Genomic DNA, 14462 nt, shown 5'->3' with positions numbered 1-14462 from the left:
GAATTGTCTTCTTTGCATGGCGTTCTGTCTTCCCCGTTGTTCTCCGACTTATGGACCTTCATCTGATAAGGTCCTTATATAGTTTAAGCATCCTCTATCCAGCATTCCAAAATCCAAAAGTAGCAATATGGGTGTCTGAGACAGTGACATCTTTACATTCTGATATTTCAGTGTATTCAAACTTTGTTTCGCAACTACATTATTAAAATATTGTACAAAATTACCTTAAGGCTATATGCATAACATGTATATGAAACTTGGATCTCATCTCCAAGATTTGGCATTATGTATGTACAGTAGAGTCTCACTTATCCAACATAAACGGGCCGGCAGAATGTTGGATAAGATAATATGTTGGATAATAAGGAGGGATTAAGGAAAAGCCTATTAAACATCAAATTAGGTTATGATTTTACAAATTAAGCACCCAAACATCATGTTATACAACAAATTTGACAGAAAAAGTAGTTCAATATGCAGTCATGCTATGTAGTAATTACTGTATTTACAAATTTGGCACCAAAATATCACGATGTATTGAAAACATTGACTACAAAAATGCGTTGGATAATCCAGAACGTTGGATAAGCGAATGTTGGATAAGTGAGACTCTACTGTATATGCAAATACAGATATTTAAAAATCTGAAATCCAAAACACACATGATCGCAAACATTTAAGATAAGGAATATTCAGCCTATATATCACTCATGTAAATAATCCATCAGAAGGTTGGTGTCAAACTATTTTTAAAACATCTCCAACCTATTCTGCCTCTTTTTAAAAGTTTACTGCAAATGCAAGTTACCTCTCCAATGTATTATTATAAGCACAATGTGTATTATATCATCATTAACGTGGATGAGTTGCTTAGTGTGAAAAACTATTTCTTAACATTTAGTTTAAAACATCAATGTACATAGTCTCTGAGGGTATGTCAATTTATATATGTTATGATCTTTTATTTGGAGCCAGCTAGGGAGAATATAATTCTTGATTCCTTCCAAATCATCCCCTGCCTTAAACAATTTAAGGAACATTCTCTGCCTTAAACAGCTCAAGGGACACTATATCATATATGCAGAAGGCACCTCCCAAAGGCTGGCATTTCAATATGTTCCCCCCCCCCCCAAGGGGTAATACAATTATACTGTTATGTTTTTAAAAAATAAAAATCAAGGGGAATTTTAATGTTTCTGAGTAGGGGAATGGATGTTTTACTTGGGTTAGTCATTAAAAAGCTGCCCTTGTATCTCAAAGCTTAGCAGTGGGTAGAAGTCTGATTCTTCACAGGTCCCTATGAAAGCAGACTGTCACCGTGACTCAGGGGCTTGTGTGTTAATTAGATCTTTCACTCCTGAGGACAGTGGTTCAAATGTGCGGGAGATGATAGGTGTCAGAAATTGGAGTGGGCTTTTTTTAACAGTGTAATATTATTTTTACCCGGAGGTGCAGGGAAAGTCATACAATATGTTGTTGGCATTTCTTTGCTATCATTTGTACGCATAAAACTATAATATTTCTGCAGGCTAGAAAATCAAAAGTGAATGTCAAAATGAGTTGCAAAGGCAATAGTGGTGAGGCTGAGCAGAGCGTTTTGGTGCTAATATCCAGCACGGTTACAAACACCCTCAGGAAAGCATGAGGGTGAGAAAATACAATATTGCCATTTCCCTAGCCTTAATTACTCCAATGAAACACAGGTAAGTGCAAAATAAAGGCGGGCACGAACACACCAAATTCACATGCCTCACTATGAAATCACAAATAGAGAACTCAGCAATTGCAGCTTGACATCAGCTACTTCCCAGAACTACTATTTTTAGAAACCAAACAGAAACAATTTTCCATTCTCTTCTTTGATACCACCAATTAACATGTTCTACTGCTCATGGCCACAGTACAATCACTGTTCATGTTTCCTTCCTTGTAATGAATAGTCCCTGTTCATAAAAAGACAGTACATCGGAGTCCGGGATGCTAAAAGCCTAACATGGCAAATGTAAGAATGAAAATACATCGTAATAGGCAACAGACAGGATCTAAAGAGTGGTTTTAAGTGTATCTAAAAGCTTGGAGAAGAGAATGATTCTGGGGAAAATGGAAGGAAAAAGGAAGAGGCCCGGGCTGTGGCGAAGGCTGGAGAGCAAGCCAGCTGCAACCAGCTGCAATGAATCACTCTGACCAGGAGGTCATGAGTTCGAGGCCCGCTCGGAGCCTATGTTTGTCTTGTCTTTGTTCTATGTTAAAAGGCATTGAATGTTTGCCTATATGTGTAATGTGATCCGCCCTGAGTCCCCTTTGGGGTGAGAAGGGCGGAATATAAATGCTGCAAATAAATAAATAATAAATAAGAGGAGTCGACTATGGGCAAGATGGATGGATGGATGATATCCTTGAAGTGACTGGCTTGACCTTGAAGGAGCTGAGGGTGGTGACACAGACAGGGAGCTCTGGCATGGGATGGTCCATGAGGTCTCGAATAGTCAGAAGCAACTGAACAAATAAACAACAACTCAGTGGTTCTCAAACTGTGGGTCGCCAGGTGTTTTGGCCCACAACTCCCAGAAATCCCAGCCAGTTTTATCAGCTGTTAGGATTTCTGGGAGTTGTGGGCCAAAACATCTGGGGACCCACAAATTGCGAACCACTGATCTAACTGGTTCTGCACTAACACCTACAAGTGTAACAGTCTGGTTTTAAGTCTCCCCTAATCTGCAAAAATATTTGTCCCTGTAACATCAGAACTCTAGATGTGAGTTTTTCAAGCAGATCTCCTTTGACATATAGAACTAGTACCATAGTCGTGGCGATTTGCCCATCTATCCTATCCAGATATTCGCAATGAACAAAGAATACAGATCCAGTCTCTCCTTAGAGAAAATGAGGTGTTTGCCTCAAGCAGCTGATGACAGGTGGTGCGGACAAGCAGTGACAGCCCCCTGGCAATTCCTCTCCGTTAGAAGACAAAGCTATGTGCACTATACTTCCTAAACTAGCCTACAGCTCTCAGGTGAAGGTTGAGGTGTTGTCTATTACAACTGTGGAATAAATTTAAACTGTCAGTTCAGTTAGGTTCTGTAGATAAAATGTGGATATGTGTCATCTTGTCCATCACCTTGAGTTGCAAAGTATCTTGAGTCAGTTCTAAAGGAATATAATATTTTAAATAATATAAGGAAAGATTTATGTATTCATGGTCTGTGTACTGTTCCAAGATGGAACTGGCTGCATTTTCCAGGCTCCCCAAGACTTTGTTTGCTGCCATAAAGTGACATACATCACTGCCATAAGATACCTTCCATGGTTGGTAAACTACACAGGACACAATCTAAAGTAGAGAAAAACATTTTAGGCATTTAGCTGGTGGGTTCCAGCACACCGTACTACAAACTGTAAAACCAGGTGCCTAAACAATTAATTCTAACTAGAATATCCCAAGGAGAACACTCCAGATCCTTGTTTGGCTAGATTGAGATGCACATATTTCCAAAGCAAGACTACTAGGTGATGGGATGTTATTCTCCCAATTATGAACTGCCAGGCTAAAGTTAATCTATCAGAATTTTCTTGTTATGTGCCATCAAGTTGACTTTGACCTTATGAATAAGAGACTTCAATGAACCCTGGTAATCAACAGTCCAGTCTTACAATTTCATTGCTGTATCCCCCCCTTATTAAATCAATCCTTAGCAATGTGGTATTTTGCTTCATCTGCCACTAAGTATTGTTATATTTGTCTCATTTTGTATACTAGTGAGAATTCAGGTTTAATTTGCTCTCTAAGGCCCTGTTTTCATTGTTCAGTGAGGTCACATTAACTTCAACTTATGGTGACCTCTAAGGACCTCATCCCATGAGGAAGGGAAAGTGGTGAGAATAATCTTTTTTCCCTTTTTTCGGTTATAAATTTTATTGCAAATATATGAGGAGTGGGAAAAGGTATAAGGGTGGATATAGAACAGGGAGGTGTCTTCATCCATTGTTATCTAATACAAAAAAGATTTCTATTGTGTTTAAAAAGAAAAGAGGGGAAAAATGAACATTTCTTTTCTAATTTAAAACAGAAGGATAGAAAATCAGGTATACAGTGTTTTGAAACAAAAGAGATAGAAAAGTTGAGAAATCTAAACTAGAAAGCCCTAACTAGCGCTTCCTGCCTTGTCTCTGCTGTCTTCTTCATAATCATAAAATCTATTCTTTTTATCATAAAACTTGTTATCTCAGATAGATTAACTTTCCAGGATCCCTTGGATATCATTGGAGATCCTGTTACTCTTGTCACTAACTTCTCTATGTATTTTTTTATTATACCTACATCCCTGTGCTGCTAATTTTCCATTGATACTATAGAAAACCCAATATTTTCATTTTCTTTTCTTCTTTTAAATAGTCAAAAAAAAGGCTGCCATTCTTCTTCAAATCTGTAAAGATCTGGCAATTGAGCAAGCCTAGTCAGTTTGTCCATCTATTAGATTTCTTCTTCTTTACTGTAGTGTTTAATTTTGATCTGTTTATAACAGTGGTTCCCAACCTGTGGGTCCCCAGGTGTTTTGGTCTACAACTCCAAGAAATACCAACCAGTTTACCAGCTGTTAGGATTTCTGGGAGTTGAAGGCCAAAACATATGAGGACCCACAGGTTGAAAACCACTGGTTTGTAAGTAAAACAGATAATATATTCACCCCCCCCCCCATACAATGTACTTTTGTTCATTTCTACAGTAATACCCCATGTTCCAAGCTATGACATGGCCATGTGTAGTCTCTGACCATATTACTTTCTCTTTTAAAAAAAATTAAAATGGTGAAACCTCAGAATTGCAGCAGTCCAAAATCTAGGTCTAAACAGAGGGAAAATAGAGCTACAGTGGACTTGTAATATATTTAAATTGTGCAATTCTTGAAGAAGAAGTCCCCTCGGGTGAGAAGGCGGGGTAGAAATAATAGAAATAAATAATTTTTTAAAAAACATACTGTAAAAGTTGGGTTGTTCTATGTCTTTCGGGTTGTGTGGCCATGTTCTAGAAGTATTCTCTCCTGACGTTTCATCCACATCTATAGCAGGCATCCTCAGAGGCTGTGTGCCACACAGCCTCTGAGGATGCCTGCCATAGATGTAGGCGAAACGTCAGGAGAGAATACTTCTGGAACATGGCCACACAGCCCAAAAGACATACAACAACCCTGTGATCCCGGCCATGAAAGCCTTCGACAACACTGTAAAAGTTTCATGCAAGAGGATTATTGGTGAGAGAAGGAGCATTGAGGCACATTTCGAAGCCATCTACAGGAACACCCACACTTTGATGTCACTACAATGAGATAACAGTTCCCATCCCATGTTAAAATAAAGGCCTATAGCCATTTCTGCATGAATCGTGAGTTCTGAAGATGATTGTGCCCCGACTCCAAAACCTCTAGTTCTACACACTTTAAAAACAATTTAAAGATGGAGTCCCACAAGAAACCACCAAAAGTAGTTTTGTGTCATATAATGGGCTCCATGGGATTCCATATTTAAGCTGTTTTTAAAGTGGATAGAAATGCAATGGACTCCGTGTGTGATGAAGTCCCAAGTCACCCTATCATCAACAGTCCTGCTCAGGTCTTGCACATGCAGGACCATGGCTGGATTGTGCTCGAGTCTATTTATCTGAAAAATTGTCTTCCTCTTTCCCTACTGCTCTCTATCTTACCAAGTATTCCTGTATTTTCTAGTGATTCATATCTTTTCATAACTCTTGATTCAAGATCTACTAAACACAAAATGGCCCTGTCGGCTGCCAACATTAAATCAATATGCTAACAAGAACTCTCGAACCCAAGGATGGCAGGGTTCATACCCACTACATATGGTCTGCTAAGAACCAACATAAAAACTGATAAAAGGGAATGTCAGGACAAGCAGCAAAAATCATTGCTGATATACTAAATGGCATTTACTGTGAATTATGACAAAAAAGAGAACATATTAAGTAAGTCTAAAAATGTTGAAAATCATTTATAGATCATAACCAATGATGAGAGATTCTTCCTGCCTTGTCAAAGCAGTCCAATGGACAGATCAGTTTGCTGTGGGAATTTCTCACAGATGGCTTGTTTCCTAGTTCATGTCGAATGACTATCACTCTGTCGGTCTGTTTCCAGGTACAATTCAAAGTGCTGGTTGTAAACACCCATATAGCCTAAGCCCTGGCTATATGATAGTCTGGAGGTCCCCATGTGAGCCTGTTTGGTCCTGAGATCCATAGGAGACACCCTTCTCTTAGTCCCACTACCTTCAAAGACACATTTGGTAGTGATGCAAAACAGAAACTTCTTGGTGGCTGCAAGAACCTCCTTCCTGGAGAGACCAGAACAGCCACCTCCAGGCTGTCATTCCATCAGCAGCAAAAACATTATCATTCTGGGAGACTTTTAAAAGTTTTAGAACTGAAAAGAAAAGGACACTTGAGGATGCCATATTGTTTATGTTCAGTGGTGGCCTTCTCAGTGGTGTCCCCCACCACTGGGAGATATTAGGCAAGCCCCCACATTGTCCTCCTTTTGCAGGGATTTGAAAACCTGGATGTTTCAGCTTGCATTTAATAATGCCTAGTCCCTAGTTATAAATGCCCAGTCTCTAGGTTCCCTAATATTACTTGGCTCTCTGGAGTTCATCCAGTACTCAGCTCTATGATACACTACTGTATTTGCACTATCCCATGCCCGGCCCTTTTATAGCCTGGTCATGTCCAAGTTTGTTGATTATTGTTTTGATTGAGCATTATGCTGCTGTTTTATATTCTAATGTTTTATTTAATTGTATTTTATCTGGACTGTTATTATGTTATTTTAATTATGTTTTTGCTTTGATGGATTGTTTGTATTTCTACTAGTGTTTTGTGGGCATTTCACCCCGTAAGTAAGCCACCCCGAGTCCCTTCAGGGAGATGGTGGTGGGGTATAAAAATAAAGTTATTATTATTGTTGTTGTTGTTGTTATCATTATTAAATGTATTTTAATTGCTTTAATACTCTGAATTATTTAATTCTATTCTAATGATGGTAATTATATATTTTAGCTTTATTTTCCTTATTTTAAATTGTATGCTACCTTGACTTCAAATTTTGGGGCGAAAGGCAGGGTATAAATAAAGTTAATAACAGCAACAGCAAATGCCAAGATCTAGTTATATTTCCACATTTAGTGGTGTACTTCTGTATCCTCCTTTGTTTTAGAAATTTAAACTCACTGCCAACTCTTTCTAATCAGTGTATCCTTCAGTCTAGGGGTCCCCAAACTAAGTCTCGCAGACCCCTCCAAGGTCATTTACCCACCCTAAATTTCAGAATTAGGGTTGTCCTAAGTCTGAAACAACTTGAAGGCACACAACAACAATCCTAATTAACTTGAATATGGCATTGGCCAAAAGCAGGCCACACTTCCAATTAAAATACTGGTAAATTGATGTTGGTTCAAGTTTTTCTTAATTTTAAATATTCTGTAGTTATTTCAATATTATTTTTGCACTACAAATAAGATATGTGAAGCATACACAGGAATTTGTTCATATTTTTTTCAAACTATAATTAACGTGACTATGTCATCAGCCAAAAGCAGGCCACACTTCCCATTAAAGTACTGGTAGGTTTATCTTGGTTAATTTTTTTCTTATTTATTTATTTATTTATTTATTTATTTACAGCATTTCTATTCTGCCCTTCTCACCCCGAAGGGGACTCAGGGCGGATCACATTACACATATAGGCAAACATTCAATGCCTTGACATAGAACAAAGACAAGACAAATGCAGGCTCCGAGCTGGCCTCAAACTCAGAGTGATTGGTCTCAGCTGGCTGCTCACCAGCTTGCGCCACAGCCCGGGCCTAATTTTAATTTCTTAATTTTAAATATTGTGTAGTTCTTTCAATATTATTTCTTGCACTACAAATAAGATATGTGAAGTGTGCACAGGAATTTATTCGTTGTTTTGTTTTTGTTTTTTCAAACTATAGTCCAGCCCTCAAATAGTCTGAGGGACCGTGAACCAGCCCTTTGTGTTAAAAGTTTGAGAACCCCTGCTTCAGACTTATTCTCCGTTAAATGTGACTAATTTTGGATCCAACCCATTCTTACCATGAATATAGATATTCACATTTGCCATATCCAGGAGAAGAGTATCCATGCCATTAAAGAAGAGAAAAATCTTCATGAGAATGCCACAAATGGCCAATTTTAATGCTTTCTAACCACAACAAAATGCAAAAACAAGACCCAGAATGATTTGCCATACAATTGCCAACACAAAAGCTATCAAATCATCACTAAGACTAGTGCCAATGATTAGTATGTATCAGTACAGATCACACTGTTCAAAAGATTGGAAAGGTCACTCAACAAACAGCAGGAGTGAATTACTGTTTCTCCTACTGTGAAGCAGACGGCCCCATTCAGGGATATAGCTACAGGGGAGCAAAAAGCAGGCATTCCCTCCCTCCAATCCTTGTCTGCATTAGAATTCTGCTCCCTAAATGAAATTTTCTTGCAGTTCCCGGATTGCTAATATATCAGTAACTAAGAACTTCACTTGAACATTCAAAAATACAGTTAGGCATGCAAAGAAAAAAGAGCAAGCACAATTCTCAATGGAATGTGATCACAGAAAATATAAAAATGGCTATGCTTGACATTCCAAGACTGACAAAAATTCATTAGAGGCAAGGATTCTTACATGGGGGTAATGCTCAGATTTTGCCCCTCCTGTGGCTATATTCCTACTGTAGTCTGACAAACCTTTATCACACACCTTCACTCTCCCCGCTCAAAAGTCCCAGCAAGGAAATATTTATTTCTGCCCCATGGTATAATTTCACATATTCAAGTCTTTGCGATGCAGTGATGCAGTCTTAAATAGCTTCTTGGATCATAAGTCTGGAACCAAGCAAAGGCTAAGAATCCAAGAGTGAATCACCTCGAATGTCTTTCTAACTGTATCATAGATTTCACTTTCTTCACAAAGAGAATTCAAGCTATTAACCTCAATGCATTAATTTAGCCAACAGAGAGTTAGTTTCTGCTGGAACAATTTCATTCCTTTATTATAAACAGCTTTGCTAATAAAAATCTGACAAGCAGAAAGTACAGGTTTCAGCAGTTCAATGATGCTAGGAAAAACGGTATTTAAAATGGAGATACAGTGCGACCACTGTATCCACAAGGCACACGTTCCAAGACCTCTGTGGATACCTGAAATGGTGGATAACAGCGAACTCTATAAATTGCCTAAAGTTGGAAACCTACCAAAGAATAATACTGGAGGACCCTGAGAGGCTGACAGACACTTCTGGGAGTGGGAATGTATTTGGAGATTAGATAAATGAAACCATGGAAACCATGTTGCTGTTTTTTTTAAAAGATACAGCTTTGTATCTTTACATCATTGAACTGTGGAAGTAACAGGAAAGAATGCCCATGCTACATAGGTTCCCATTATATGAAAAAAATAAAGCATTTACCAGAGTTAGAAAGTGTTTGCTCTAGGTCTCTGAACATATATTCCATGCTATTTTAGTCATACACAAATGTACCGATTTGTATGACAACCATACAATAGCTCCTTTACCTTCTGTGGTCTTAGTCTATGTCCCTATCACTATTCCTCTTTTGTTACTTTTTGTAATTTTGCTTCTTATATGTTTGAAAAGTGAATGTCACTTGTCACCAAATCATGCTTCTTTCATATTAGACCACTACAGAAAGTTTGTCAGAATCTATCAGTCAAATCATCTCCATTAGTTTCATCAAACCATATTGTTCTCTTTGTGTTATCCACATTATGCAGGGCCATTTTATGCTTTACAGTTCAGAATGCCCGTTGACTCTATGGAGAGATATACAGATCTGGGCCAATCGTAGGTCTTTCCTGTATATTCATGGAGAATAGACTGAATCTATGGTGCCATGTTCAGAGTCAAATATGAAAAGAGAAACAACGTGCATTTAGTGCAGCAACAAAAATTGAAAGCAACCCTGTATCTAAAAGCCTTCCTATTCAGAGATCGGAAGGTGTGACCAGGGATCAAAAGCTTAAAAGTTGTGATACAATACCAACACATATTTCCACACAAGTATGTTTTTGATAACAGACTTGGCTGGCTTAAAAGAAAAGTTACATTTTGAATATGTACTACAATGAATTAAAGGCAAACATTTCACATTTCACACTTTGAAACCTATTTACAACTATTAATGTTGCAAGTCGCTTCTGGTTGTGAAAAAAATCAGCCATCTACAAAGACGTATGCTGACATTCACCGCCCAAGCAGGGAGCTTTGAAATGGTTAAACAGAAGCTCTCCAAAGCTTTAGGTGCTCTTACTGCCTATTACATGGAAAACCAGCTGATTCCTAATCTATCTAAAACACAGGTGTGTGCTTTTCACCTTAATAACAGACAAGCATTTCAAGCTCTGAGGATTACCTGGGAAGGAATCCCACTGGAGCATTGCAGCACACCAAAATACTTGGGAGTTACCCTCGACTGTGCTCTGACTTACAAGAAGCACTGCTTGACTATCAAACAAAAAGTGGGTGCTAGAAATATCATACAAAAGCTAACTGGCACAACCTGGGGATCACAACCAGACACAGTGAAGACATCTGCCCTTGCACTTTGCTACTTTTGCCCAGCATGGAACACATCTAAGTTAAGTTAAGTTAAAAGAATGAATGTGGCTCCTAATGAGACATGCTGGATTATCACAGGATGTCTACACCCCATACCACTGGAAAAATTATACTGTTTAGCCTGTGTTGCACCATCTGACATCCACTGGAAAGTAGCAGCCAGTAATGAAAAGACCAAGGCAGTGACATCTCCAGCCCATCCTCTGTTTAGATATCAGCCAGCACGCCAGCACCTTAAATCAAGAAATAGTTTTCTAACATCTACAGAGATGCTTGCAGGAACACCTCAGCAAACAAGAGTCCAAAAGTGGCAGGCTAAAACCCAGAACCTCAATTCATGGCTGATGCCGGATGAGAAACTCCCTCCTGGACATACAGAAGACTGGGTGACTGGGAAGGTGTGGAACCAACTGCGCTCTGGCACCACGAGATGCAGAGCCAACCTTAAGAAATGGGCCCACAAAGTGGAGTCCACAACATGTGAGTGTGGAGAAGAGCAAACGACAGACCACTTACCACAATGCAGCCTGAGCCCTGCCACATACACAATGGAGGACCTTCTTATAGCAACACCAGAGGCACTCCAAGTGGTCAGCTACTGGTCAAAGGACATTTAGTATAATGCCAAGTCTTTAACTATGTTTGTGTTACAACTGTACAACTGTACCCTCAGTTCGTTTCTGACACAATAAATAAGCTATTAATGTTGTTCTTGATGCACTTTGCAGGCCACTAGTCCATAAAAGGACAATGTGTGGAGACAAATTGTCTTTTTTACATATTTCAGGAAAATGAAAACTGTAACTTTCCATTAAATTGTTTGGCAGATATAATACTGTAGATAATAAAACAAGACTATGATATAGACCAGGGGTCCCCAAACTTTTGAAACAGGGGGCCAGTTCACGATCCTTCAGATTGTTGGAGGGCCGGACTATAGTTGGCCACCGAGCAATAATAATAATAATAATAATAATAATAATAATAATAATAATAAAGAAGGTTGGAAGAGAACCTTTGGGCCATTGAGTCCAACCCCCTTCTGCCTTTGTGCACCCCTGACAGATGGCCACCCAGCCTCAATGTTAATAATAATAATAATAATAATAATAATAATGCGATTTTGTGATACAAAATCCAGCATATCTATCTTGTTTGCTGTGTCATACAACATCGTTGTGTCAATAATAATAATAATAATAATGGTTGTAAGAGAAGAAGAGACCTCTTGGGTCATTTAGTCCAAACCCCTTTTGTCCTTGTGCTGTGAGGGCCAGATAAATAGCTTCGATGGGCCACATCCGGCCTCCGGGCCTTAGCTGGGGACCCCTGATATAGACCAATGAATTGACCCTCCATTACTTTAAATTCATGAAGAATATCTGGTAACAGTTTTATATATTTTACACACACACACACACACACACACACACACACACACTTCATGAATGTACTTACTCTTTCTCTGTCACAATGTAACCGTATTCCTCTTCCTTAGAAGACTTTGCATCTAGCTGGAGGCCTTCTCCCATCTTTTTTCTAGTTTCCTCATAAGTGCTTTCATCCTGAATCAAAGTATTCTTAATCCAATGATGAAGCTCAGTCAGCTCTTTAGAGTTAGCTTCTGATTCATCTTTCTTTTCAGCTATCAGTTCCCTTGAGAATGTTTCACTCTTCACGTTTTCAATCCCAGCCTTCACTTCCTCAGAGGAAGAGGAGAGATCTAAATCCTCAGATTTCTTTATCTCTGTTTTGAACATCTCTTTAGGCAAAGGCTCCTTAGGCAGGTTTCCAGCTGCCACATTCTCATTCAGGAAATCGTGTAGTTTTGTACCCATATGTTGCTCCTACAATAAAAACAACAGACTGGGTATTTCTGCTTCCCAGCATACACATGGATTAAAAGTAATACAACCGTATGTAATTCACAAATTTAGTCCTATGAATTCCACAGACTAACATTGCGGTGATGAATTGATAATTCCATATTAAAAACATGTTATTACCTGTTTGTTAAGAGTTGAGAATGGAAAGCATTTTAGACTAAAGTATAATTCCTACAATTCTTAGACCATAATGATTAAAAAGGCTGCTGTGAGTTTTCCAGACTGTATGGCTATGTTTCAGAAGCATTCTCTCCTGACGGTTCGCCCACGTCTATGGCAGGCATCCTCAGAGGTTGTGAAGTCTGTTTGTTGGAAACTAGGCAAGAGAGGTTTTTATATATCTGTGGAATGTCCAGGGTGGGAGAAAGAACTCTTGTGTGTTGGAGGCAAGTGTGAATGCTGCAATTGGCGACCTTTGATGAGCACTGAATGGCCCTGTAGCTTCAAAGCCTGGCTGCTTTGAAGACCCACTAAGAAAATCCAACAAATGCTACGTTCAACAAAAGAGAAGAGGGATCCTCTCACCTCTGTAGGATTCTACCATATACAATGCAGCTGTGGACAAGAGAACATAGGGATCACCAAATGCAGTACTGCCCAAACATGAATCAAGGAACATGAAAGGCACTGCAAACTAACTCAACCAGAGAAGTCAGCCATAGCAGAGCACCTGATGAACCAACCTGGACACAGCGTAATACTGGAGAACTCAGAAATGCTGGACCACTCTAACAACCACCATGTCAGACTACACACAGAAGCCCTTCAAATCCAAAGCATGTGGACAACTTCAACAGAATGGAGGAAACCATGAAAATGAACAACATCTGGCTACTAGTATTAAAAAAACCTCTAAAATCCGGACAGTAAATAAAAAACAACACATAGCAAACGTGAATTGCAGACAGGAAATAATCAGGACCAGCTAACACCTCAGAACAAAGGATTCCCCCAGGCAGGCTTTGAAGCTGCAAGGCTATTCAATGCTAATCAAGGTGGGCAATTGCAACATTCACACTTGCCTCCAACAGACAAGAGTTCTTTCTCCCACCTTGGACATTCCACAGATATGTAAACCTCACTTGCTTAGTTCCCAACAGATCTCTCAACCTCTGAAGAAGCCTGCCATAGAAATGGGCGAAACATCAGGAGAGAATGCTTATAGAACATGGCCATATAACAGAAAATTCACAGCAACCCAATGATTCCAGCCATGAAAGCCATCAACAAAAAATTTAAAAAGGCATGTTTGTATTTTTCCTGAAATTCAGTTTTTAATGCTGTTGCTCTCCTTCTTGCAAAAGTCTCTGTATGTTAAAACAACAAAGAAGTCCTTCAGGGTATGCCCTTGAAACCTAAAACATGAGCATCCTTTATATGAGCTTACAAAATGAAAGTTAGATTTTATATATAAATACTTATTTAATATTTAGCTGTGGTGTAGTTTGAACCCATTAATACCACTAACATACAATTTTTAGTGCTGACGGCAAATGGCACTGTGAATTTATCGTCTCATGATAAACAGATGATTGCATTGATTTTCAGGGAAGAACAACAGCCACGGTAACAAAGTTAAACATTCGCCTCATAGACTAAAATAGGAGGAATGGAAGACTGAGCTGCATGACTTCACCAGTTGGAGTTCACATTACCCTCTTCTAGATACAATTTCAAACATTAATGTTTGCATCATATTTAATTGATGCTATTTTAAGAGAACCTGTCCATTCCATTTAAGAACTATCTGATGAGATATTGATGATTCTCCAGATGGATAGTTTTATTGGAAACAAAATAATTCTGCACATCGTCCAAGTCATTTAGATTAATGTGTCTGATATATACATGGTACTACAATTCTAATCCCACCCCTTGGTTCATATTGAATGTGCTAACATCTTT

At 38.8% G+C, this 14462-nt stretch overlaps 1 protein-coding gene across 4 annotated transcripts in view; it reads right to left on the bottom strand.

Moving 5' to 3' along the window:
* Nucleotides 1–14462, bottom strand: part of ptprn2 (protein tyrosine phosphatase receptor type N2) — a 612886-nt gene that overhangs the window by 399913 nt on the left and 198511 nt on the right. For all 4 annotated transcript variants that reach the window (XM_062984600.1, XM_062984602.1, XM_062984601.1 and 1 more), the window contains one exon: nt 12130–12518. In XM_062984600.1, the coding sequence (XP_062840670.1) occupies nt 12130–12518 (389 nt within the window). The remainder of the gene's footprint in view (nt 1–12129; nt 12519–14462) is intronic.

Source organism: Anolis carolinensis, chromosome 6 (assembly GCF_035594765.1).
Source record: "Anolis carolinensis isolate JA03-04 chromosome 6, rAnoCar3.1.pri, whole genome shotgun sequence".
NCBI lineage: Eukaryota > Metazoa > Chordata > Lepidosauria > Squamata > Dactyloidae > Anolis > Anolis carolinensis.
Note: the sequence above shows the minus strand (reverse complement) of the source record. Positions and strands in the feature narration are given on the sequence as shown.